At 55.3% G+C, this 26,230-nt stretch overlaps 2 protein-coding genes across 36 annotated transcripts in view; one reads left to right on the forward strand and one right to left on the reverse strand.

Annotated features, from left to right (window-relative positions):
- MADD (MAP kinase activating death domain) overlaps positions 1-3,691 on the forward strand; it is a 36,480-nt gene extending 32,789 nt beyond the window's left edge. For 22 of the 35 annotated variants that reach the window (XM_072969898.1, XM_006212258.4, XM_072969899.1 and 19 more), the window contains 3 exons: positions 374-443; positions 2,284-2,330; positions 2,638-3,691. In XM_072969898.1, the coding sequence (XP_072825999.1) occupies positions 374-443; positions 2,284-2,330; positions 2,638-2,742 (222 nt within the window). In that variant the 3' untranslated portion in view covers positions 2,743-3,691. Of the gene's footprint in view, positions 1-373; positions 444-467; positions 551-2,283; positions 2,331-2,637 lie in introns of all 35 variants that reach the window. The other 13 variants (XM_072969913.1, XM_072969915.1, XM_072969918.1 and 10 more) reach the window with 2 other exon arrangements.
- A 759-nt stretch (positions 3,692-4,450) lies between these two features.
- MYBPC3 (myosin binding protein C3) lies at positions 4,451-24,798 on the reverse strand. The gene is made up of 33 exons (XM_072970719.1): positions 24,774-24,798; positions 23,375-23,641; positions 22,680-22,793; positions 22,508-22,600; positions 22,272-22,420; positions 21,360-21,477; positions 20,813-20,861; positions 20,490-20,519; positions 20,245-20,295; positions 19,004-19,021; positions 18,596-18,759; positions 17,659-17,791; positions 17,179-17,303; positions 16,990-17,095; positions 16,725-16,891; positions 16,185-16,350; positions 15,055-15,161; positions 14,941-14,970; positions 11,694-11,833; positions 11,345-11,425; positions 10,508-10,667; positions 10,085-10,189; positions 9,807-9,995; positions 8,605-8,739; positions 8,222-8,389; positions 7,380-7,468; positions 7,038-7,233; positions 6,626-6,765; positions 6,254-6,413; positions 6,002-6,138; positions 5,514-5,700; positions 5,247-5,418; positions 4,451-4,457 (listed from the first exon to the last, which is right to left on the reverse strand). Exons 1-33 carry the CDS (start codon positions 24,796-24,798, stop codon positions 4,451-4,453), a joined length of 3,978 nt encoding a protein of 1,325 aa, XP_072826820.1.
- Between the last annotated feature and the right edge of the window lie 1,432 nt (positions 24,799-26,230).

Below are 26,230 nucleotides of genomic sequence, written 5' to 3' on the forward strand. Positions count from 1 at the left end.
CATGGAAGGGTAGAGAGCTGATGGGCTGAGGGGGGCCTCTGGGGCACAGTGTCCTACAAGCGCTGCCCTGGGCCGAGGGTGTGGGCAGGCAGCCCAGGCCAGCAGAGGGGCCTTCGAGTTGGTTTTGACCGTTAAAACTAACGCCTTCCTTTCTCTCCCATGCTTTCTCCTCCGGCCAGGAGCGGAAGGTACATGCCCTTTCTGCTGTCTTCGCTTCTTAGCGCTTTTGAGTTGTGTGTGTGTGGATTCTTCCGTCCTCCCTTTGGGAAATAGGTTTTCTGTGTGGGGGTGGGGCTGTAGCTGGGAGAGTGGGCTTTGTGGGGCGCTGGGGGAGCCTCTGGGCCTTACCCCACCCTCCCTCCCTCTCTTGCAGGTTTTCATAGAGCTGAATCACATTAAAAAGTGCAATACAGTTCGAGGCGTCTTTGTCCTGGAGGAATTTGGTAATTACACTATTTTGCTCTTAGGTCTGGACTCACATGGCAGTAACTCAAACCTCGGAGCTCCAGAGGAGGGACTAGAGACAGAGAAGAAGAGCCTCTGCAGAGAGGTCAGGAGGAGCAGGAGTGACAGGGCAGAGGGCTCCCTGAGATGAGAGAAGGGAGGAGAAAGAAGAGGTAGATGGTGGTGCCAGGGAGCAGCCGCAGAAAAGAAGTGGCCTAGACGCCGGGAGTAGAGCTTAGCGTCACTACTAAGAGGCTCTGCTAACCAGTGCCACTGTCCCTTGCTCAGCCAGCCAGTGGTCAGAAAGTTCTTGGGCAGAGCAGGCGGGCCACCCTCCAGCTCTGCTGAGCTCATGTCGCCTGCTGCAATCCCCTCTGCGGCCCAGTGCTCCATCCAGCCGCCCTGGTGTCAGTCCGGGGTCCGCCTGGCCCCTGTGCTGGAAGAGGGCATGTGGTGGTGCAGGCAGGCTCACTCTAGAGGGCAGAAGGCCTAGTGGCCTCAGGGGCAGAGAGCAGTGGTCGCTGGAAGCTGGGAGCCAGCCTCCCTCCAGCCAAGCACTGAGAGTGGTGTTGTGGGCTCTCACCCTGGGGCTTTGAGTTCCTGCTGTGTTTGTGCTTCATTCTCTCGTGCCCCTCATCGCTGCTATGAAAACCTTCGTTCTCCAGCAGGTAAAGTGACCTCGCCGCGCTGCCTCTCTCCAGGCCCTGCAGTGGGTGGGCGGGCTCCCCTCACCCAAGCCAGCCACTCACATTGTCAGTTCGTCTCTCCCCTTCTCTCCCCACCCTCTCCCTTCTCACCCTCCTCCACCCTCGCGCTGGCTCGTTGGTTCTGAGTTTTCTCCCGTGTGCTCCTTTCTCTCTTCTGCCAGAGAGGCGTTTGGGGGAATCTTCCATCTCAGGAGGAGGACCTGGGCTTCTTGCTCTACCTTTGATGAGTTTATTCCCTGTTAACCCTGGGGCCCCCGAACTCTACCTCCCAGGGTGAGAAGGTGTGGCCAGCTCTCATCCCACCATTTCTGGCTCCCTGCTCCCAGGCTCCGGGGGCCATGATGGTGGCTGAGGCCGGGAGGGACCTCATTCCTTCCTCTGGCCAAGCAGAATCCCTGCATGGCTGGGGCAGGGATGACTCTTAGTCTGCATTCCGGGCTGTGGACGTGTGTGTATCTTGCCTGATGCTCCGTCACCTCCCTCCCCGGGTGCCGTCCTCGCCTGTCTCTTCCGCTCGGTGTGTCTGCTCCAGAGCCCTCTGACGCTCTCCCTCACACATGCAGGCCTGGGCCTCTCCTGCCATCAGGGAAGGAAACTTTCAAGTCTGGTGGGTTTAGTATCATGCCCCTTCTTCATCCAGCCTCAAGACCCTCTGTGTAGGGGCTGGGAGTACAGGGACCATGTTTAACTTGACCAGAGTGTGGGGCTGGTGACAGCGATGCATTCTCGGGCGTCTCAGCACGGGGGGGCACAGGCTAGAGACAACTCTCTCCTCCCATCTAAAATCTGGGAACACCCTCTGTGATCCTCAGGGGCCCCAGACAGTAACAGTGACCAAGCTGGTGAGAGACTAGCTCACTCCTGTGCTGGGGCTCTCGAAGGAGTGGGTAGAGTCACAGCCCTCAAGCCAGGAGCCACTGCAGACCTCAGAGGTCCAGCTGAGGAGTCTGGGCCAGTGTCCTCTCATCTGGCAGGGCTGGACAGAGCTGTCGCAGCCTAGGCTGCTGCAGCCACGGGGAAAGGCCGCAGAGGGGAAGGGGCCCTGGCGCCAGGCGCTGCCGCCTAGGGTAGCATGGCACTGTTGCTCTTAGTTTTGAACTTTCTGTTTTGTCTCTTGCCCGTCCGGTTTTAGTTCCTGAAATTAAAGAAGTGGTGAGCCACAAGTACAAGACGCCAATGGTGAGTGTGCCACCCAACCCTGACAGGCCAGTCTGTGAAGGGCTCCCTGGGGACATTCCAGCAGGAGTGGGGTGGGCCTCTGAGAGCACAGGGTGAGGGGCAAATCTAGTCCAGATGCCAAAGACTGGCCTGGAGCTGAAGAAGTCTTCAGCCTGGGAGAGATGCACATACGCATCCCCTCCCACGGGCCAGCTCTCGCTTGGGGCTCTTTAGCCCAGAGTCAGGGCAGGAGCTCCCACTTGGCAGATCTGCACACAAGAAGATGTAGGAGTCTCCGTGTCAATCTGGCTGGTTTTCTCTCCTCTAGGCCCACGAGATCTGCTACTCTGTGTTGTGTCTCTTCTCGTATGTGGCTGCAGTGCATAGCAGTGAGGAAGATCTCAGAACCCCACCCCGGCCCGTCTCTAGCTGATGGAGAGTGGTTGAGGCTGCAGCTGCCCCAATGCAGGGGACGCCCCTTGCCTCTCACTGTTCCCAAGTGCACGATGCTGCTGTGACTGAGAAGTGGGTGACGTGTATGTGTTCTCCACAAGCCCCTTGCCACGGCTTAGATGGGCCCCAGTTCTGCGTCTCAGTGTCCTTGTGTCTCACAGGGCAGAGCCAGTCTCTTCCACCTTCTCCTTTTCCACTCTCAGAAGACCAGCCTCCTGTCCCCTCAGGGCTCAAAAGTACATGTGTGCGTGTCTGTGTGTCTGGCGGGCCAGTGGCTTCTAAGAACTCAGAGTATCGGCCAGTGCAAGCCTACTATTGCGTGTCCTTGAGACATCTGTGTTGTGGTTCCTTGTCCTTGACATTACAGCCCCTAGGGCAGGACTTGGGCTCTCCATCCTCTGTGATCTAGCACCACTGGGTGCTGGGAGTGGTCCCACTCTGGGGAATGAGGGAAGCTTGAGGCCTTTCCCCTCAGACGAGGTGTGGGCAGAGAAAAGAAGGGAAGAGTCAAGGGGCAGCAGAGCAAGTGGCAACCTCCCTGCTTCCTTAGGCATTTCCCAGGCCGGCAGCTGCTGCCTGTGGGCACAAGCCTGGCTGCTACCTACCATGGCCTCCATCACTGCAGTGGGGCCACACTGACAGCCTGCTGTTTACTGAGCAGCGGTTTCCCTATCTGGCCTTTGGCAGGAGAGAACAGTGGCTGGGGCTAGGGGCGTCCCAGGGACCACTAGCTGCCACAGCCAGGAACATGGCAGGGCACGGAGGCCAAGTTCAGTATCCATATCTGTCTGGAGGCAGCATCTCAGCACTGGGTGCCAGAAGGGAGCGGGTCTGGGAGTGGGCGAGAGATGACTGTAAATATTTCAGCTCCATGTTATTTATAGAAAATGTACAGATGTGTGAATGTGAAATAAATGTCCTTAACTCCCCTGGGGCTCCTGGCTTCCATGCATTAAATGATGCCTCCTCTCAGCCTGTGCCTGAGGAAGACTGACCCTGTAGAGGGGACAAGGGCACCTTTGGCCTGAAGGAATCAGGGAGGCGGGAGCATGCCCATCTTAGCACTGGCGTGCTGAACCCCTGCTTCCCACCCTCAGGCCCAGTGGGGCTCCTCACCGCGCTTCCTGGGCTTCCTCCTGTTGGGTGCCTCAGGGGCCCCCAGAGGGCTGCTCTGCCAAGAGTTGGCCACTAGAGGGAGCAGCCAAACTGGGCTTTGACACCTAAGCAGCGAGAATTTAGTCGTGAAGTAAAAACCACGGCCTGGTGTCCCAGCTCCCTGTGTTCCTCCAGGTGTGGTGACTCGCCCAGGGCCTGGAGCCCAGGGCTCTGGGCCAGGAGTGTCTAGGGGCTGGGTAGAACTAGGAGAAAGCAATCCTGGGACCAGCCTTCATGGAAATGTTTTTCTATGCCATGGGAAAACCTGGCGCTCCCTGGACAGAAAGGACCCTTTACACTTTATCAGGGCACCTCTGAGAGCCGCTGGCATCCTCTCCCAAAAGGAAATTGGTGATGGGATTTAGGCTTCCCATGCAGGAAGGAAGAGCAGAGTAGGGGCCCAGCCCTTACATCTTACTGGTTCCCAGTGTCTTGTGCTAGACAGGATTGCTTTCTCCCCGTGCGACACTGGTGCAAATGGGCAGGGGGCTTGCTGCCCACTGGGACCCGAGAGCAGCCAGTACACTTTGACTCTAGGCCCTGTGGGGACAGAACCACATTGAGATTCAGCACTGCCCCCTGTCCAGGCTGCTGTGACCATGGGTCACCAGGACAAAGATAGGAAAGCCTGAGTTTCTGGCTGTTGCTAATAATATACTTTTCTCCATCACAGCCTCTCAGTTTCCTCATTTGAAGAGTGTAAAAGTGGGGGATGCTGAGATTCTCTCTGAGAGAGACTAGTGTTAATGTTCTATGAACTTAAGATCCCACTCTGGGCTTCATTTAACTCATCTGAGAGAAGGAATACCTGCCTTCACTTTGCTTTCAAGATAAGTCAATCTTCCTGTGCTTTTTGTGAGAACAGCCATGCTGGACAAGAAGAGTCAGTTCTCTGTGACTGCACTGATCTTTTATTGCCCTTACACACTGAGAAAACACGGCAGGTCAGAAGGGCCTGTCCCCAGCCATCATTTCCTAAGTCCAGGGATCTGCGAGCTTCCAGCGGGCGCTCTGACAGTTTAGTCTGTGTGGAGTCACGCCCCCCCTCCCAATGTCTGCTCATAACTACGCTGCCCCACTGGTGCTCTGCTAGCCCAACTCCAAAACACACACTTGCACACATATGTCCAACAGGAAGGTGGCTTGTCCAGCTTCCTTCCAGGCTCTTGGCACGTGGGCTGGCATCCGGCTGCACCTGAACACAGGTTCCCTTGTGAGTGAGCTGGAGTGAAACCTTGCTAAGCGCCACCTGCACCCCCATTTCCTGGTGGCTGCCCCTTTGGTGGTGCTTTGATTTGGGCCCTGGTGTCAGGGTGATCGAGTACGTACCTGGCCATCCCCAGGGAGCCAGTCTGGTCACTGAGGCACTGCAGGAGAGAAGGAGGCCATGTGTTGCTGCACATCCCCCCAGCTTGCAGGACGGCTCGAGGGAGCAGCTCTGGCAGCGAAGTCCAGAAGCCAGTACCATCTGGACGTGTCATTGCTCTTTCAGCCAAAGCAGCTGCTTGGGCCAGGACAGCAGAGCAAAAGCCCAGGGACCCAGCTGGTGCCCAGCCCTCCCCACCATCCCAGGCCCTGGCCCAGTGGGTTCCTCACCTCGCACCTCCAGGTGGCACTCACACTGTGCCTCGCCTTGTAAGTTGGTGGCCCTGCAGACATAGATGCCCCCGTCGAAGGGGCATGGCTTTCTAATCTCCAGGGTCAACACTCCCTGCTTGCTGAACATGCGGAAGCGGGCGTCTTTACCCAGGTCCAGGCCATTCTTGAACCAGGAAATCTTGGGCTGTAAGTCAGGTAATGGGAGTGGGGGAGACCTCTCAGGTTGAGAAGGGACTAGGCAGGGACCCAGGGAGAGCAGGCATTTGTGTTTCTACTCCGCAGCTCCCACTGGAGTCCCAAACTATGCCCAAGGCTGAGAACGAACAGGGAGCCAGTGAAGAGTGCTGAGGCCCTGTTCAGGGAGGGCCCTGACACCTAAGGTGGAAAGACAGCAGGGGGACAGGCTGGGAAGAGAGCTGCTCAAGGTGGAGGCCTACAAGCCTGGCCTCCTGGGTCTCCCTGGGCCAGGGCCCAAAGTTGCCCACCTTGGGGGTACCCCGGACAGCGCAGCAGAGGGTAGCGTTGTAGCCAGCGATGACCGAGCGGTTCACCAGAGGGCGGGTGAAGCTTGGGGCCTCAGAGAAGTCCAGGGCCTTGTAGATGGGCCGCTCATATGTGATGCCTGTTGGTGACAGGGCTTGGTACCAAGAAGGCCACACCAAGCCAGGCTCACCTCCCTGCTCCCACTGCCTCCCTGCCCCAGCACGCCCTAGTGGGTGGGAGTGAGGGTACAGCACCTGGTCTGGGGATAAAGACAGGTTCCTTGGTGGTGGTGGCTCTGTCACTGGGTCCCACTGTGTTATGGCTAAAGACCCGGAAGTAGTAGCCATTGCCGATGACGAGCTCTGACACCACGCAGTGTGTGCGGCGGTAATGCTCCAAGACAGTGAACCACTCCTGGGTGTGAAGGAAGGGAGGGGGTCTCTGGGGCAGGCCCTACTTCCTGCCAGGGGGCTTTCTTGGGTACCCCTGGTGTCTGTACCCCCACTGTGGAGGGAGTTGGATTAGAAATGAGAGGTGGGCCCATTCCAAGGGTCAAGGAGGGGAAGCAGGGACCCAGGTCTGCCTGGACCTAGGGAGGGTGTATGGAGCCCAGGCCCCAGGCTCACCATGGTCTTCTTGTCAGCTTTCTGAACTGTGTAGCCCCAGAGCTCTGTGTTGCCGTCATCTTGGGGTGGCTTCCACTCCAGAGCCACATTGAAACCCCACGCCTCAATGACCTGAATATCCTGGGGAGGACTTGGCTTGTCTGTAGGAGACAGACCCAGTTGGAACACCACACCTCCTGACACCGCCTGAGTACGAGCAAGGGACACCAGGCTCCAGAGCCCCCCTTGCCTCTGCCAGCCAGGAGCTGGCCTGTCATCTTCTGGGGCTCTGGGCATCCCAGAGGAGGGGCCCAGCCTGGAAAATGTGAAGCTCGAGGTTGGGTCCCCAGGTTGGGTCCCCGTTTGGGCCCTGTCAGCCCAGCTCAGGAACTGGAAGTGCACAGGCTCAGACGGAGGCCCTGGTACCACGTACCAACGACCTGCAGGACCAGTGTGGCCTTATCCTCCACGTTCTCGATGCGTAGTGTCACCTCGTAGGTGCCGGAGTGGGCGCGGCGCGCAGCCCGGATAAACAGGATGGTATCTGTGAGGCTATTGCGGATGGTCACCTCCTCTCCTGCCAGTGGCTGCCCCTCTTTGGTCCAGGTCACCTGAGGCCGGGGCTTGCCCTGCGGGAAAGGATAGCTCACCCGCGAGCCTGGCTCTCCTCGCCAGCCACTACTCCAGCCTCGCACACCTGGTGAGGCCTCAGCCCTGAGACATGTCTGCTGGTGGAACAGCACACTGGGGGACGGAGGAAGGGAGCCAGCCCTACCTGGAAAGGAATAAGGAGGTTCACAGGCTCCCCGACCTTCCTCTGGATGGTCTGGCGAAGGTGTCTGGGCAGCTGGAGCCGTGGCCGCTCTGTGGGTACAAATGAGTGGCTCGGCGAGGACCCCCTACAGCCTCGGGCCTGATGAGTACCACAGCTCCCTCCTCTGGAGGCAGGGCCAGGAGAGCCGCAGCTCAGAAACAGGCAGCTGCTGGACCTCCTGTTCTTCAGCTCCCCAACCCCAGCCCCACATGGTCCCAAAGCTCCTGCTTCTACCCGAGCCGCACCACACTGCTACGACAGGCAGGGGGTTCGAGAGGGTGAGGAACTTGTTTGAGGTCACACAGCCAATCACAGGCCAAGACGCAAATCTAGGCTTTTGGACTCTGCCCCCCTGCTGTTTCTACACCAGTCTGCTGCCTCTTTCCACTCTGTGAACCAGTTCTTACACAACTGATTCTTTGTTGGCAACAGGATGATGGGAAGTGGATCCTAAATGGGCCAATCTGACCCCAAGTGACCTCACTGCTCAGTGTTGAGCACATGGACAATATCTTCCTATTGGAGCTGAGAGACTTACAGAACAGAGCTCAGAGGTGATGGTTCAATGATCTACATCTTCCCTCGGCCAGAACTGGGGGCTGACACAGAAAACCCGAGAGAGAGGCCCTTGCTGCACGTCTGCCCTGGGTCTGCGGCCTGAGTAAAGGCACCACCCCCTGCTGTCCCTGCCCAGCACTTATCTCTTCCCTCTAGTAGGGTCTCCCTGACTGTCCCCACCTTCACGGGACCCCAAGGGCCAGGGTGCCAGTGGCAGGTCTCATCCTTGCACGAGGGGCACTCACGAAATATCTCCTGCACCGTCACAGGCTCCTTGGTAGTGACAGGAGCTCCAGGCCCCGCCACATTGTGTGCCCGCACGCGGAAGAGCAGACGGGCCCCAGTGGGCAAGTCTTTCACCAGCACTGACGTGCGCTCCATTAGCCCCTGCAGGGCGGCCACCCACTCCGAGCCTGGGGGTGGGCGTGGGGAGGGGGAGGGGATGACAAGGCAAGCCCACGGGCAGTGTCAGCACGGATACCCCATCCTGCTGCCCACCTCCCTGGTGACTGACCAGGGCCTCCACCGCAGATTGGGGCCCGGCCAGGTGACAGGGGCTTGACCTGGGGCACAGTTCAGAGAAGGGTGCTGGGGGGCAGCGGGCCCACGGCTGGGCAAGGGCACTCACAGCCCTCCCGGCAGTACTCCACGCTGTAGCCGTCCAGGCCTCCCGCTCCGGCGCGCTCCGGGGGCCTCCACCTGAGGGAGACGGTGGTGTCGGAGACATCCTCCACCGCTAGGTGGGTGGGCTCGCTGGGGGGGCCTGGGCAGAGAGGAGGCCAGAAAGGGGTCTCAGCACACTGGCACCAGCCAAGGAAGCTGAAGGACCACAACTCAGGGAAATCCTCCCCTTTCGACTCACTTTTAAGCACTTTGAGAAATATTTCAGCTCCGTTAAAAGATGCCTCTAAATAGGCTTAAAAACAGACAGCAATAACAATTACAGAAAAGAGATCTAAAAAGGAAAAGCTCCTCAAAAGAACCCCAACATGCTTAGAAGGAGCTACTTTTGTCAGTGTTTAAGAAATGCTATAAATGTAACTTAAGGAAAAACTAGCCTAACACAGGGAAATTTCTCAGTGTTGTATGATTATGTGAGTTGATTAAGAACTGAGAAAACCAGAACTTAGTACCTAAAGAGAGAGGCCTGACCCCCTCTCCCACAGGCACTCCCTGCCATCTCCCCAAATTGTGTTCCTCCCTGTGTCTGCCCCACCAGACAGCTACCCTCCCAGACTCACACATCCTGTAGGGACAGGTGTCGAGAGCCTGCCACACCCTCAGTGTCTGTTCTACCCTCTCAACCCCCATTATACAGATGAGGAAACAGGCTTCAGGGGGAGATGCTGACTCCAGACACCCTTCCCGGGACGAAGGAGCATGCTCTGCAAACCCCATCTCCGATTCCTGGTCCAGGGTCCTTTCCATAGACAGATGCCCCTCAGACCCTAAGGTACCCCACTGCCCTCACCCTGTTTCCTTATTAATAAACCCCAGGTGAACAGAGTAGGGGACAGGAACAATTAACATTTATTGGGCACCTGCTGTATGCCAGATGCTCTGCCTGCATTCTCTCATTTCATCCTAACAGTTCTGTGAAGTACATACTATCATTATCCCCATTTTATAGATGTGGAAAGTGAGGCCGGAGAGGTGAGTCTCAGCTCCGCCCCCTGCCAGCTGGTGACATGGAGCAAATCATCTGACTTCTCAGAGGCTCACTTTCCTCACCTGTGAAGTGAAGCCCATGAAAGGTGACCACCCATAGGGCAGCCACTATTTCTGGGACCCTGGCTCGGGTTGGTGTGGGCCAGGACCTGGCAGGCTCACCGATGGGCATGAAGGGCAGGGAGGCAGGGCTGGGCCTGGACATGCCCACGGCGTTGACGGCGTAGACGCGCATCTCATACACCACACCCTCGATCATGCGCCGCGCCTCGTGGCTCAGCTCCCTCAGCAGGTCGAAGTTCAGCCGCATCCACCGGTAGCTCTTCTTCTTCTTGCGCTCCAGGATGTAGCCTGGCGAGGGGAGGCGGGAGCTCTGGTCTGGGGGGCAGGCCCCCATGCACTCCCTGCCCTGAGCTCTGTCCCCTGTGCTCTCAGCTCACCCAGGACTGGCTGCCCGCCATCGTAGGCAGGGGGCTCCCACTGCACCGTGCAGTAGTCTTCACCCACGTTGCTGATCCTGGGGGTGGCAGGGGCATCAGGCACATCTGGGGGGAGCGGATCACATCAGCCCTGCCCTGCTGGGGCAAACGGCTCATCCCCTCACCACCCCGACCAATGGCTACAGGCTGCCCCCACTGCCTCCAGAGTCTAAAGCTATCTTTCTAGAATACAGTACTGATCATATCTCCTGCCGGCAATCAAACCCTTAAGGCTCCCCACTGTCGATATTCACCCACCTCCTAGTCCCAACCCTCTCTGTGGACCTGAGAGTGTGCCTCCACCAATGTTTGTTGAGTGACCGAGTGAATGGATGGGTCCTTCCTGGTTGCCCCTCTGTTTTCCGTGCCTGACCCCCGCCTCACCGATGACCTTGACGGTGAGGTTGACCTGGTCCTCGCCCACGGGATTCTTCACTGTGACGACGTAGACGCCCTCGTCTTCCTTCTCTGCCCCCTCCACAGTGAAGACGCTGCGGTCCTTGGTGGTCTCTACCCGGACCCGGCCTTCGGTCTCACACAGCAGCTGACAGGGGAGGAGGAGTTGGGGGAAGTACCCAAGTCAGACCCCAGCAGCCTCTGCAGCCTCTGCCATAGCCAGCAGCCCCGAGGCAGGAGGCACAGGGCAGTGGCACAGGGGCCACTGGGGAGACGGAGCCTGAGTGTAAACCCACGTGAGCATCTAGTTCAAAGCTCTTTCCTCAACACCTGACCTGAGCAAGACACCAGGTCACAGGCTCTAGGTTTGTCATGGAACTTTAGGCAATTACCTGTCCTCTCCGTGCCTCAGTTTCCCCCTCTGGGAAATAATAACCTCACAGAGCTATTGTGAGCCTGAAAGACCCAAGCTGGGTAGAGGAACCAGCAGTGCACAGAGGAGGAAAAGCTGACCTGATCTGTGCCCCTGCAGCTACTCATACTGAAAAGTGCCAGAGAACCCACTCCCTAGCCAGGAGGAAGCACAAAGTCAAGGTCGGCTCAGGAAGACAGAAGCTAGGGAGCCCACCAGTCAGGAGGGCTTCCTGGCGATGTTGACAGCATGATCCTGTGTCTGTCTAGGGCACGAGGGTCCCATGGAGATCCTGCCTGGGGCAGGAGCACAACTGGCCAGATGTGGCACCTTCACAGAGACCTCGCCCGAGGGTGGATATCACATAGGCAGAAAATGACAGAGGCAAACCAGCCACCTTTAGCCTCACTCACCTTCCTGTCAAATATCCACTCATCACTGGCATCTGCATCCCCTGAGACATCAGGGGCTGGCCCTGCTGGGACCTTACTCCCCTAGGAACAGAGCAGGAAGGACAGAGGGGAAAGAGAGTCTGGCTCAGCCTGGAGGGAATCCCTCCCAAGTCCCCTCCCACCCTGGTCTCTCCCTTGCCCACCTTCCCCTTGGCTGCTCACCTCGCCCACCTCTCTGCCAGCGGAGCCTCTGTGCTCCTAGTCAGCGGCCAGCTGTGGGGCATGGGGTGGGGGGGGAGCAGGTCCCAGAACACACTGGCCCCATGCACCCATTTTACAGATGGGGAAGTGGAGGAGGGATCCACAGTACCTTTGTGATGGTCTTCTGCCAAATCACAGTGGGAGCAGGGTCCCCAGAGATAGGGACGTCTAGGCGTAGCTTGTTCCCAGCCACCACCACAATGGTATCCAGCGTGCGGCCTGGGCAGTCCAGGTGGATCTTGGGAGGTTCTGGCAGGGAGATGGCATAGGTCAGAGAAAGAGAAAGGGGCCCAAGGCCTACAAAAGAGAGGGTAACTGGAAGGAGCACTTGCCCCTGGTTGTTTTTTGTTTTTTAATCTATTTTATTGAGGTATAATTTGCACACAATAAAATGCTGGGATTTGAGCACACAATTTGATGAGTTTTGACAAATGTATACACCTGTATAACCACTGCCCAATCAAGATCTAGAACATTTCCATCTCCCTAGGAAAGTCCCAGAGAGGTTTATGACACCAGGTCACCTAGTGCGGCATTTCTCAGACTTGTGTTTGGGGGAACACCAACGTCTTAGGACAGAAAAAGTTTCCATGGCCAAACAGAGTAGGAAACCCTGGGTTAAACAAAATTAAGCATGCTTCTTTACCACAGGGTTTTTCAGACCTTTTGACCTGCTACTGCACCTTCTGATTCAGCAAGACGTGGAACAAGTGCTCAGTGTTTCCCAAACTTACTTCACCATGGAACCCTTCTTAAAACGGAGTCTCCCACACAAAAACTACTAGAGCTTGTAAATGAATTCAGCAAGGTAGCGGATACAAGCTTAACACACAAAAATCTGTTGCACTTCTTTACACTAACAATGATGTATCAGAAAGGGAAAGTAAAAAAAAAAATCCCTTTTAAAATCGCATTAAAAAAATACTTAAGAATAAACCTGACCAAAGAGGTAAAAGACTTGTATGCTGAGAACTATAAAGCATTGATAAAGGAAATTAAAGATGATTCAAAGAAATGGAAAAATATCCTATGCTCTTGGATTGGAAGAATATTGTTAAAATGACCATACTACCCAAAGCAATCTACACATTTAATGTGATCCCTATCAAATTACTCATGACATTTTTCATAGAATAAAACAAATAATCCTAAAATTTACATGGAACCATAAAAGACCCAGAATTGCCAAAGCAGTCCTGAGGAGAAAGAACAAAGCTGGAGATATAACCCTCCCAAACTTCAGACAATGCTACAAAGCAGCCTGGTAGTGTCACAAAAACAGACATATGGATCAGTGGGACAGAATCAAGAGCCCAGAAATAAACCTACAGACTTACAGTCAATCAATCTTCGACAAAGGAGGCAAGAATATATAATGGAGAAAAGATAGTCTCTTCAGCAAGTGGTGTTGGGAAAGCTGGAAAGCTGCATGTAAATCAATGAATTTAGAATACTCCCTCACACCATACACAAAACTGAACTCAAGATGGCTTAAAGACTTAAACATAACACATGATACCATAAAACTAGAAAAGGATATAGGCAAAACATTCATTGACATAAATCGTAGCAATGTTTTCCCAGGTCAGTCTCCCAAGGCAGTAGAAATAAAAGCAAAAATAAACAAATGGGACCTAATCAAACTTATAAGCTTTTGCACAGCAAAGGGAACCATAAACAAAATGAAGACACAACCTACAGAATGGGAGAAAATATTTGCAAACAATGCAACCAACAAGGGATTCATTTCCAAAATATACAAACAGCTCATACAAGTCAATAACAAAGAAACAAACAATGCAATCAAAAAATGGACGGAAGACCTAAACAGACATTTCTCCAAAGAAGACATACAGATGGCCAACAGGCAAATGAAAAGATTTCCAACATCACTAATTATCAGAGAAATGTAAATCAAAGCTACAATGAGGTACCACCTCACACCGGTGAAAACGGCCATCATTAAAAAGTCTACACACAAACGCTGGAGAGGTTACGGAGAAAAGAGAATCCTCCTACACTGTTGGTGAGAATGTAAATGGGTGCAGCCACTATGGAAAACATTATGGAGGTTCCTTAAAAAACTAAAAATAGAGTCACCAAGGGGGGAGGGTATAGCTCAAGTGGTAGGGTGCATGCTTAGCATACACAAGGTCCTGGGTTCAATCCCCAGTGCCGTCCCTAAAAATAAATAAGTAAACCTAATTACCTCCTCCCCCTACCAAAAAAAAAAAAAATAGAGTCACCATATGATCTAGCAATCCTACTCCTGGGCATATACCTGGAGAAAACTCTGATTCAAAAAGACACCTGCAGCCCAATGTTCATAGCACTCTATTTACAATAGCCAAGACATGAAAGCAACCTAAATGTCCATCAATAGATAAACTGATAAAGAAAACATTTTATACACACACACACACACACACACACACACACACACACACACAATGGAATACTACTCAGCCATAAGAATGAAATAATGCCATTTGCAACAACATGGATGGGCCTAGACATTATCACACCAAGTGAAGTAAGTCAGAAAGAGAAAGACAAATATCATATGATATCACTTACATGTGGAATCTAAAACTATGAGACAAATGAACTTATTTATGAAACAGAAACAGACTCACTGACGTAAAAAACAAGTTTATGGTTACCAAAGGGGAAAGGGGATGGGGGAAGAATAAATTAGAAGTTTGGGATTAGCAGATACAAATTATTACACATAAAATAGACAACAAGTTCCTACTGTATAGCACAGAGAACTATACTCAATATCCTGTAATAAACCGTAATAGAAAATATGCAAAAAAAGAACAGAATATACAAAAGAATATGTATATATATGTGTACAATTGAATCACTATGATGTACACCAGAAACCAGCACAACATTGTAAATCAACTATGCTTCAATTAAAGAAAAAAATGGAGTCTCACATTAAGTGAACGCTGTTTGGAAAGCCCTGACCTAAAGCACGCCTCAGCCTGGACTACTCTCCTGAAGTTAAGATCCTAAAATGCCTGATGACAGTTTAATCTAAAAGCAGGAGAGGTACTTCTAAAAGCAGAAGCGATTTAACAATAAAATCTCCTATCCGTGACGACATTGGAAAGCTCCCACACACCATCTCAGCTCATCTTCCCTGCCATCCCACGGGAGAGGCACTTCAGGATCCCCATTTTAGAGATGAGGAAACTGAGGCTCAGAGAGGGTGTATGTGGCCCATGGTTGTGAGTGGCAGAGCAGGGTCTAGGAACCCCTCCCAGTTCCTTGCTCCCCTCCGTCTGTGAGTGGAAGGGAGACCCGGGCGGGGCATGGGAGGCAGTATACAGGGGCCCAAGACTCACCCTGCCTAGGCACGAAGTCAATCTTGACCTCTGCAAGAGAAGGAAGTGCAAGTGGCACCAGGGTGACGGCAGGGCCCAGCAACAGGGGCCCTCACCGCCCCCGGCACCGCTCACCCATGAAGTGGAGCTTGGCAGACAGGTTACAGGCAAAGCCTTCAGGCACAAAGCTGTAGTCTGCCTCGTCCGCAGGCGTGACGTCGTCAATGGTCAGCTTGTGGACCCTGCAGGGCAGCGGCGGCTCAAGAGACCCTGCCGGGCCCCACACTCCGGCCTCACCGGACTCCCAGCCAGGGCTCCAAGGGGTCCTCAACCTTCCCCTGCTCAGTGGTGTTCTAAAGTGCTTGCTTTCTGTTTTTGAATTTTTCAACTCCCTTGCATTTTTCTGAGGTAGGCAGTGTAGAGGTATCCCCTTGGCTGGGCCCTTAGAGACTGGGCAGGGGCCGGTCTCATTAATCTCTGTGACCTTGGGCCCAGCACGGGCCGGCCCAGATGCTCTGGGCATGAGTAAGAGAGTGGGGGAGAGAGACAGGGCTCCTGGCCAGAGCTGTCCCCCGGGGCCTCTTGCCCTGCCCTGGTCACGAGTTGGGGGAGGGGGTTGGGGGGCTCCCAGACTGTCTGCTTGTCTCACTGCTTCATCTCTGTCTGTCTCCCTCCTCCTCTGTCTCTGATGGACTCTCCTCTATATGCTTCTGCCTCTCCATCTCTCTGTCTCTGTCTCCCTGTGTATCTCTGTTTCTATTTGTCTCTCTCCTGATTCTGTGTGTATATCTGTCCATCTGTTTCTCTGTCTCTCTCTCTCAGTCTCTGTCTTTGTCTCATTTCAGTCTCAGTCCTGTCTCTGTCTCAGTGTCTGTCTCTTTCTGTCCATCTCTGTCCATCTGTCTTTGTCTCTTTTTCTTTCTCTCCCTCTGCCTCTCTCTCTGTCTGTCTCTCCCTCTTTTTCTGTGTCTGTCGCGACCTCTGTTTTTGTCTATCTCTGTCTCTCCCTCTGCCCCTGTCTCTGTGTCTGTTTCTCTCTCCCTCTGTCTCTGTCTCTCCCTCTGTCTGTGTCTCTGTCTCAGTCTCTGTCTTTCTCCCTGTCTGTCTCTCCCTGTCTATCTCTGTCTCTCCCTCTGCCTCTGTGTCTGTCTCTCCCTCTGTCTCCCTGTGTCTCTATCTCAGTCTCTGTCTCTCTCCCTCTCTCTCCCTCTGTCTCTCTGTGTATCTGTCTCTGTCTCTGTCTCTGGCATGCCCTGCACACTCACCGCCCGATGTGGGACACCTTTATGCGGCTGTCAGGCACCAGCTCCTTCCCGTTCTTCAGCCACACACCCCGCACGTTCTCATCCGACACCTCACACTTGAACACTGCCTGGTCCTTCGAGCCCACCGTCAAGTCTGCAATGCTCTGGTACACCTCCAGCTTTTTCTCTGGTGGGGGCAAGGCAGAGCCAGTGAGCTGGGGAGGGCATGTGTGGGCGTGGATGTGAATCCCTGCAGAGATTCCACAGGCATGTGAAAACACAGGAGCGCCTGCATGTGTGGTGTGTGTGCCTGTGATGGTGCTGTGTACACAAAGAATCTCAAGTGTTCAGAGGGGTGGGTAATATCAACCAGGACCATCTGACCACCCCCAATCCCCTCTAGGGGGGGTCACTTCAGCATCCCCATTTTACAGATGAGAAAGGTAAGACTTTGGGTGTCAAAGTGACTTGTCCAAGGCCACATGGGCCCCAATCCCAGGTTTGCCTGATTCCTGTACATGGCCGGGGGGCTGGGGCTGAGAGGGCCTCCCTAGGCCTCACCCTGCACAATGAGCTCGGCCAGTGCCTGGCCCCCACTGGTGCGCAGTGCGTAGTGCCCAGCGTCCTCCAGCGTTGCCTCGTTAATGATCAAGTGGTGTCTCTGGCCATCCTTCTTGAACCGGTATTTGAAGGTCTCCTCTCGAGTCAGCTCCACTCCATCCTTCAGCCTGGCCGGAAGATGGGCAGCAGGTGCCAGGGCCTCCTTGGGGATGTCCCCTGGCCCTCGGCCCTGCCCCGCCCCGAGCCCCGTTCCTCTGGCACTCACCATTTGACCTGGGCCCCCTCCTCGGACACTTCACACTCAAACTCCACCCGCTGTCCCACCATCACCAGCTGGTCCTCCAGGGGCCGAGTGATCAGCACAGGGGGCTCTGTCAAGGCAGAGAGAGTGTGATAGATGGGCCACTCTGTGGCCCCTGCCTCTCCTCCCAGGGTCTCAGGATCCAGGGCCCACCTTTGACGAAGAGCTCAGTGCTGCACTTCTCGCCACCCACCACACACTGATAGGCCGCGTCGTCCGCCAGGGAGCACTGGCTGATGGTCAGCGTACGCTTGGCACCAATGGACTCGAAAATGTACCTGGATGGGGCCAAGGGGGAATGGCGGGAGAGCCATGGATGCCTGGGTGCCCCTTCAAACCCCTGTCAGGACCCCCATCCCCCCACCCCAAGCTTTCCATGAGCCTTACTTGCTTTGGATCAGAAGGTGCCATTGGAGAATCCCCGATGGGAGGACGTGAGACCAAGAGAAAATGAGCAGGGAACAGAGCCGGGAAGAACCAGAAAGATGGGAAATTAGAGCCAGAGAGAAAAAGAGAAATAGCAGGAGACAGAGATAGGGAGCAAGGGCCAGACAGAGACCATGGGTGGAGGCAGGGAGAGCAGGACTGGGGGGCAGCCCTTTCCCTAGGGCTCCCTCCACATCCTGGCCGCACCTGCCACTCATTTGGATCTCCTGTCCATTCTTAAGCCACTTGACCTCGGCGTCGGGGTCGGCCAATTCCACAGTCAGCCGGATCTTCTGGCCCTTGCTCACCTGGTAGGCCGGCTGCAGCTTCTTCTGAAAGGCTGAGTGACTCCCCCTTAGCCCCCGGCTCCCCAGCCTACCCCGGGAAGGAGGGCATCGTCCTGCCTCCTGCCCCCCCAACCCAGCCCTCGTCTCTCTCTGTGCCTCCACTGTGACTCTGTCTCTTTATATTTGTCACCTCCTAGTCTTCTTGTATCCCTTGGAGTCCTCTCCACCTGCTTAGCTCAGGGATAGGGTTCAGAGCTTCCAGACAGCGCTTAGCAGGAAAATGGGTGATGGGACAAATGGGCCTTCTCCTCTCGGCTCTGTTTTAATACCACCCCCAGTTTTACACCCTCCTCCAAGGCACCCCTGCTGTCTCAGCTCAGTTTCCAGGAGCTACCTTGAGCCCTCTCCTCCCACCCGCCTGGGGGCGAGGGTGGTAACCTGTGCCCACTTGTTCTGTTTACCTGTGAGGAAGAGTAACCAGGCTCCTCTCTTCCCAGGTAGGGGTTTCTGGGCCAAACTGGCTCTTTCCCCTTTTTTGGGTGTGAGGAGGATGAAGCTGGCTTCTTTTCTTTCCAAGAGAGGGTAGGGGAGGAAGGGGCCTCCTGGCTTTGGCTCAAGAAGGAGGGTTGGCCTGGGCTCCGTCCCTTCCTGGGGCGTCTCTGGGCTAACTCTGCCCTTCTTTTTTTCTGTGTGCCAACCTGGGCACTCTTGCTTTTTGCCACACAAAACAAGGTTCACCTGGGCTCTCCTTCCCTGGGTGTCTCTGGGCCAAGCTGGAGTCCACTGTTTTTCTGTGTGCGCGTGCGCGTGCGCAGGCAGTAAGCGCCCCCTGCCCCGCCCTGGGGGAGGAGGCTCACCTGTGCTCTTCTTCTCATCCCGCCTGATGCCCTTGAGCCTCTTGAGCATGCCTCGCAGGTCCGTGACGCCGTACTGGAAGGCGATGCGCTCGTACTCCGAAGGGGGCGCCCGCCGCAGGATCTCCCACACGTCTTCCTCCGCCGGTGCCTCCAGCTTCGAGTCCCTGTGTCCCGCAGTCCACCCCGAGAGGCCTCAGGGGAAGCCAGGACAAGACTACAGCCCCTCCCCAGCAGGAGCTGCCCCTGCCCCTCTGCCCCTCCCTTCTGATGGCGCAGCTTGAGCGGCCATGAGTCCGGAGCCAATTCTGGAGGTCAAGGGGGTTAAGGCTCAGGATGGGGGGCTGGGACTGGGGAGGTGCCCCTGGCCGAAGTAGGGATGAGAGGTGCGGGGCTTTATCAGTCACTCACCGCAGGGTCCGTAAGCTGCTGCTCCAGGTGGGGCAGAAAAGCAGTGGACACATTAGAGGTGCAACAGAGAAGAACAAACCTGAATCCATATTGTAGCTTTAGCTCTAACCCTTGTGTTCTGTTACCTGTGCTTAGTCATACTGGCTCTGCACCTTTGTAAAAGAATGTTGCTTGTAGACTGAAATATATATAATTCACTCTCAAGGCTCTGCCTCCCAGGCTTGACTTTTAAAGGTATATAAAGCTTTTCATTCATATACAAACAAAAAGTTGCAGAACAGAAAATACCAATTGTCTTGTTGGAGGTTTATAGGAACATTGTGACCAGACCAGGATTCCAGTGCAAAGAAGTTCGCAAGGACCAGCCACACCTCCTCCCGTTTTAGCATAAAAGAAGCCTGGATTCTAACTTGGGTAACATGGTTCTTTGGAACACTAGTCCACCATCTTCTCAGTCTGCTGGCTTTCCAAATAAAGTTGCTATGTCTTGCCCCAACACTTCGTATCTCAGTTTATTGGCCTGTCACGCAATGAGCAGTATAAACTTGGACTCGGTAACAAAGACATTGACCATCCCCCATGGACACTCTGTTTACGGGGCACATGTGACCTTATTTATTACTCCTGAGCTCTGGCTGGTGGGTATCAGGGAAACCCAAGGCTCACAGACTCTCCTGGGTCAGTGGGGATCCTCACCCAGGTCGGTCTGATTCCCAGCCCTGTCACCTATCAATCATCTGCCCTGGCAGGGATGGCTACAGGGTCCTGCCAGTGCCCTGCTACCCCAAAGCGCCTGACTGTGGTGCTCATTTTCTGGGCCACAGAAGCAGCAGTGACCATAATGCAGGGTCCAGGAGTGGAAGGGACAGGACACAGAGAATACAAGTCAGTTGCACTGGGCTGGGTGGGCAATTCTTTTTTTTTTTAATGTGGGTGGGCAATTCTTGAGGCTTTGGGGCCCTCTCCCAGCTCTGGGTCCCCAGAGCCTATTGAGGTGAGCAATCACAGACTCAAGTATAGGGTGGTCAGGGGGACACTGTGAGAATGTTAGTTCACAGGATGTAACCTCTGTGGAATCCTCTGATTCTTCCCAACACCTGGATTGTCCCATATGGCAGACAAGGAAATCAGCTCAGAGAGGTACAGTGACCTCCTCGGGCCACAGAGATGGAAAACCACAGTGCCAGGATTTGAAACAAGACCTTGCCACCTGCTCCAGGAACTGCTTCCCGGGGACTCACCTCTTCCTCAGGAGCGAGCTGAAGTCCAGAGTCCCATCTTCGTGACTGTCACTGTGGAGAGGGACCCCCAGTGAGCCCACAGGAGAGCTGACTAGAAGGGGCTTGGGAGCTGGGGGTTGGGGGGAGGGAAAGTGGCCCTGGGGGAGATGGAGTGAGAGGAAGTGACACCAGCTGGATGGGTGCTCCCCACCCATCTCAGACCCCCAGGATCTGTGTACAGGTGGGTAGGAGCTGAAAAAGGGTACCTGATCCGCCGACCACCTCCAGCCAGGCTCCTGTGGGGGTTAGACTCATTCCTCACCTGCCCAAGGTAGCTTGCTCTCTTCCATGCCCATCCACTTCAGCCTGGCCCCTAGCCTTAGTCCCCGACATCACACCCCAACCCCGACCCTCATATTATGCCCCAGCTCTGAACCCTAAATATCACCCCCAGTCCTGGTCCTCCCACATCACCCCTGGTCCTGATCCCCCCTTATTAAATCCCAGCCCTGGCCCCTCACATCACTCTGGCCCTGAGCCCAGTACCAGCCTCCCCCAGGCCCTGAGGAGAGACAGCTACTCTACTCACGTGCGGCGGAAAGCTGATCGAAGGTCCAGGTCTCCGGGGCCAATGACCTCTGGGTTCAAAGAAGGGGATGAGTAAGGGGAGGGGGTTTCAGAAGGGGCCATCTCAGAAGCCCTGCCCTAGGGTCTCCTGGTGTCACAGATTGCCCATCCATGACCCCTTGACAGCATCTGCTCCAGGATTAGGATCCCACCTTCTGAGCCTTTCCCAGTCAGTGTTGAGGTACCAGGGACGTGGGGCAATTTCTGGTCCCCGATCCCTTCAAGATGGTTCATCTCCCTCCCATCTCTCAACTCACCCTTCACCTGTTCACCTGTGGCAGGAGCCCAGACACCAAGGTGACTAAGACCCCACACGAGATCTGGGCTGAAGCCCCACCCCAACCATGGAAGCCTCTGTGGATTTCTTTCTCACTCCTGTGTGAGGCATGTGGTCAGCAATTGTATGGCCAGGGCTCAGCATCCTTCTTAGTGTTGGGAAATGGAGGCAGGTGCAAGGACAGGACCCATGGGGAGCCCAAGACCAGAACAGATGCCAGAGGCCCCCTCACCATGGACAGTGAGATTGAAGTTGCAACTGTCAAATTTGTCCTTGGTGGATACCTCACAGCGGTAGCCACCAGCAAACGTGGCCTGGGCATCTATGATGTGCAGCTCAAACAGATAGACCTGTGGAAGTAAGGTTTCAGGGGAGATAGGGGACCAGAAGACAAGGCCCTTCACCCCTAAAGAAGACTGTGGGTGGCCAAGGGCTGCCAACCTTCTCACCCCTACGGCTTAAGTTAATCCATACAGTTTTGTATAATTAGAGAAAGGGGCCCCTTCTTAAGACACCTTGACTGCCATCTGCTAGCACAGGGTGGTGAGAAAATATAGATCAGTGGTGATTACAAGGCAAATGGCATTCACTCAAAATAAGGCACTTTTGTTTAGTGCACAGCCCACACAACTGAATGGCCTTGTCCTGTCCAGAAGCCCCTTTGGCTGGGCCAGAACTGTAGAAGAGTGGGAGGAGCAGAGATGGGGAGTCAGGGCACAGGTTCTAGTCCTGGCTCTGAGTGACCTCAGACCAGCAACAACCTCTCAAGCTTTGGTTTCCTCATCTGTATAATGAAGAATTCTTCTGGTTGATCACTGAGGACCCCTTAAGCTTAAATACCCATGTATCCAGGGGCCTTACATCCTCACTGGCTGGTGCCCTCCAAGCCTTATCATGCTCCCTTGAGGTTATCATGCCCTCCAAGCCCCCCTTTTCCCACAGGTCCCCATCACCCTCCTCTGAGCCTCCCCATGCTCCCATGTGCCTCTGGTCCCTCAGCCAGCATCCCAGGCTCTCCATGACCCTTCTGTGCACCTCCTCTGTGCCTCAAGCCTCATGGTGCCCCCCTGCCTCCCTGTGCCCCCCATGCCTCCCAGGGGCTCCTCTATGAGTCCTCTTGACCCCCGTGCCCTGCAGGCCCTACCTTGCTGGCCCGATCATAGCTGTCACGCAGCTGCAGATGTTGCCCCACTTTGCTGCTCAGGTCTACCCACTTGCCCTTGAACCACTTGACCACAGGTGGTTTCAGGAGACTGGCCCCAGCCACACGGGCTGAGAAGGTGATGCTGCCGCCTGCAGGAGAAGGGTGACAGGCTGGGCTTGGGAGATGCCCCACAGCCTCCCTCCCCACCTCACCTCAAGCGCAGTGGCCCCACTCACCCACGGTCACCTCGCCATCCTGTGGACGCATCACAAAGAGGCCAATGGGGTCCTCAGGGGCACCAGGGCCATCGGGGGTGGCTGAGCTTGGCTCTGTGAACAGAGGCCTTTGAGATCTGCCCTGGGACACCCCCACCCACTGGCCCCAGACTCCCTGCCCTGCCCCTCTCACCTTCAGGACTTGGGGAGCCTCCTTCCATGTCAGTGGCTGAGGCCAGCGCTTCTCCAGGGGTTCCAGGAGCCTCAGCAGGGGTGGAAGCAGGGCCTGGTACAGGCTCTGCCTTCTCTGGAGGGCATTGGGTCGGGGGTCATGGAGCAGCTTCTAACCAGAGACCCTTCATCTTGTCCCTGGTCCTTCCCATCTTTGCAGGGTGGCCAAAGTTTCATCCAGCCTGCATCTCACCTCACCCTCACTGGCCGCCAGTGCCCACATCGTGGTGGATCGCCCTGAACACCTCTCCTCTCCTTCCCCCAGCTCTGGTCTCAATCCAGCCTCTCCCCACCAAGGCTGGGCTGGGGCTCCCTCCTTGCCCACAAGCTCGTGGGGCTTCCCTACCAGCACACACAGCCCACCAAGTTCCCATCGGTGTGTGGGTGTCCGGTGGAAGGGAACGTTATGTCTTATTCGTCTCTGAACTTCCCCCACCTCCACAATGGCTGAAACAGGCCAGGGAGCCACATGGGGACACGTAGACAGGTCTTGCTACAGAAAACAAGAAAAGGCCATTGCTGGCTGGCTGAGGGCACCACCAAAGTAAAGGCAAGAAAGTGGGAAAACACCTCCTGTACCATGGGCAACGGAGAGGTGGCGGGGCTACCCCTGACCCCAGAAGCTCAAACTTCAGGGAAGGCTGCCGAGACTCCTACCTGCTTCTAAGACCTTGAGGTCAAACTTGACCTTGGAGGAGCCAGCGATGACTGCGTAGGACCCCTGATCGGCAGGGCCCACATCCCGCACCGTCAGCGTGTGCCGCGTGCCCTCGGCTGCCAGGCCATACTTGTTGCTGGCGCTGATGTCACTGCCTGCTCGCTGCCATCGCACCTTCAAACCTGCCCGCTCTGTCTCAGCCTCAAACACGGCAGGGCTGCCTGCGGCCACCTCCACTGACCGTGGCTTCTTGCTGAAAGCTGAGACTGAAGGACCAATGGATGCTGCACGGGCCCCTGGCTTGCCCGTGCACCCCACCTCTGCAGCCCCTCTTATTAAATACAGTGATAAGTGCTTTAATTCATAATTTCATTTCATACTCTGACTCAATGAGGTAGGTGTAATTATTATTCCCATTTCTCAGATGAGGCCTCTGAGGCTCAGAGAAGTTAAGTGACTCACTCAAGGTCACATAGCCAGTAGGCAGGAGAGCCAAGCCTGTGGTTCTAACCTCAAGAATTTTTAGTGTGTCCCTGGTTACCCTACCCTCCCTGCCTGTGGAAGCCCAGCCCCTACTCCCCCACTCCGCCATCGACTGGGGCCCGTGGCAAGGGACTGGAACTCTGCCTAACTTGGCTGTGGCTAAATTTGTCCTCCAAGAGCCTCAGGCTGAGAATCAGCAATTGAGATAAAGCTGGCCTGGGAGGGGGCTGGGGCTGGGGGCTGATCCTTGCCCTGCACAGTCTTGGTAAGGGCATCAGCCATAACCAGGACTCTGCACTGTGACTTTCTCTGCCCTTGGCTGAGATTCAAGGGCCTCTTGACCATCCTCCCCCAGAGGAGAGGGGCTGCATTATCTCAGTGTGGGGGCCATGTCTGCTGTGGGGACCACAAGAGTGCAGGCCCATAAGACAGAGCATCCCGCAGCTGGGAGGAACCAACCCAGCCCCTCCTTGTGTAGATGGGGAACCTGAGCGCCAAAGAGAGGAGACACTTGTCCAAGAGCATTCGGTGAGCCCAGCTCAAGTCTAGAGTCATCCTGGTGTCCCTCCCAAAGGGCAAGCACAGGCCTAACCTTGCTGCAAGAGGCGGGGACGGAAGCAGAGAAGGGGTCCCCGTGCATCCTGAGAGTAGAGCGATGGCCCTAGGGGCTTCCTGCCTTGACTCTCTCCCACTCTGTGCCCCTGACCCTGGCATGCTCTCACTCTCATCAGAAGGATGGGAAGGAGAAACAGAATCAAAAAAGGACCCAGGAGGACGGTGTCCCCTGTCCTGGGGCTCAGAGGCCTTGTCCTCAACAACCCACTCAGGAACTCACTCCTAGGCCCGCCCCCCAGTTGCAGATGCCCCCAGCCCTACCTGCCCCCCACTCAGCCCAAACCCCAGGCCTGGAGCTACCTGGCTTCTTCCCCGGCTCAGGCATCTTGGGAGAGGTCACACCAGGAACCAAGCAGGCACGGGCCACCCAAACAGGATCTGAGTAGGGACTTGTCCCCGCACTATATAACGGGCCACCCCCTCCCTGGCCCTCCTTATCTGCACCCTGCCCAGCCACCTGCTAAATATAGACAAATTCCAGAGATTGAGGTATCTCCAGAAGAATGTGGGGCCCCCTCATTCCTGGCTGGCTCCTGTCCCCTCCCCAGTCAGCCCAACGTGATAGCTTCTGACCCCCAACCCTCCATGAACCTCAGGGATACCCCAAGGCCTATATGTATGTCTTTCTGATGCAAATTGTGCAGTGGGAGTATGCCGGGGGGGTCCCCCCCCCAGACCTGAGGCTGATGAGTCAAACACATCCTTGCCAGGCAGTGGTGACTCACACAGACCTGGGGCTGGGCTGCCCTGAGTCCTGGCACCACTGCTCCCTCAACCTCAGTGTCTTAATCCCATCTGTCAAGTGGGTGCAGCACCCCCCACACAGGGTTGTTCCACGTACAAAGAGCATTTACCGATAAGACCACTAGAGCAGGGCTGGCCATATAGAAAATACTGAAGGAACGTTTGCTCAAGTTGTCACAGCTCCAGGGCCCCGGGCTGGCCTCATGCGGTGGAACCCTGGGTGGGCTTAGTCCAGGGCCGGGGAGGAGGGAGCAATCCTGGGGGCTGATATCACCCAAGGGGAAGGGCTAGGTGAGCCTGCAGGCGAGCACATGGAGATAAATCTCTATACCCCGAAGTGGGAGATACAGGCAGAGGCAGCGCTTGCTCAAGTCACAAGGATTCATGCAACAATTACTGCCAGAATGTTCTGAATGCCCTCATGCTCCCCTCACTGTTCCTCTGTGACTTCCTGCCCTCTGTGACTGCTCCCACACTCCCCTCCTGGGTCACATCGGGAACACTGGGTGCTACATAGAAAGCAGCAAATTGCACGTGACCCACTACAAGCAAGACCCAATATACGGGAAGGTCACTCATCCTTCATCGTCAGGAGAGAGGAATTCTGTACACAAGCCTTGTCCATGTGGTCAAAACTTACCATCCCTTTTAACACCGAAATCTATTTCTTTTCTGCCATTTTAACTGCTTTTAAACTGCATTTCAAGCTCCCGGGCCTTCATTAAAGGGGACTGAGCATCGCTTTCCTTCTCTCAGGGCCCCGAGACCTGTGTAGAGGGAGGTCATGGTTGGGCCTCCCCAGACCAAACTCTTGGGGCGAGGAGGTGTGTGGGATATCTGCCGCAGAATCTGGCTTCTCTGCGGCCTGCAGGCTGCTGAGGAGTTTCCTCACTCCCAGGCCGTCAGCCGCCCCTTCTCATGCTGTTGGAAGCAGGAAACTTACAGATTTTCCTGCTCTTCTTTTTCTGTCTCTCCTCTGTATGGGCCAGAAGTCAGAGCGACCAGACGCCGGG

Source organism: Vicugna pacos, chromosome 10 (genome assembly GCF_048564905.1).
Source record: "Vicugna pacos chromosome 10, VicPac4, whole genome shotgun sequence".
Classification (NCBI taxonomy): Eukaryota; Metazoa; Chordata; class Mammalia; order Artiodactyla; family Camelidae; genus Vicugna; species Vicugna pacos.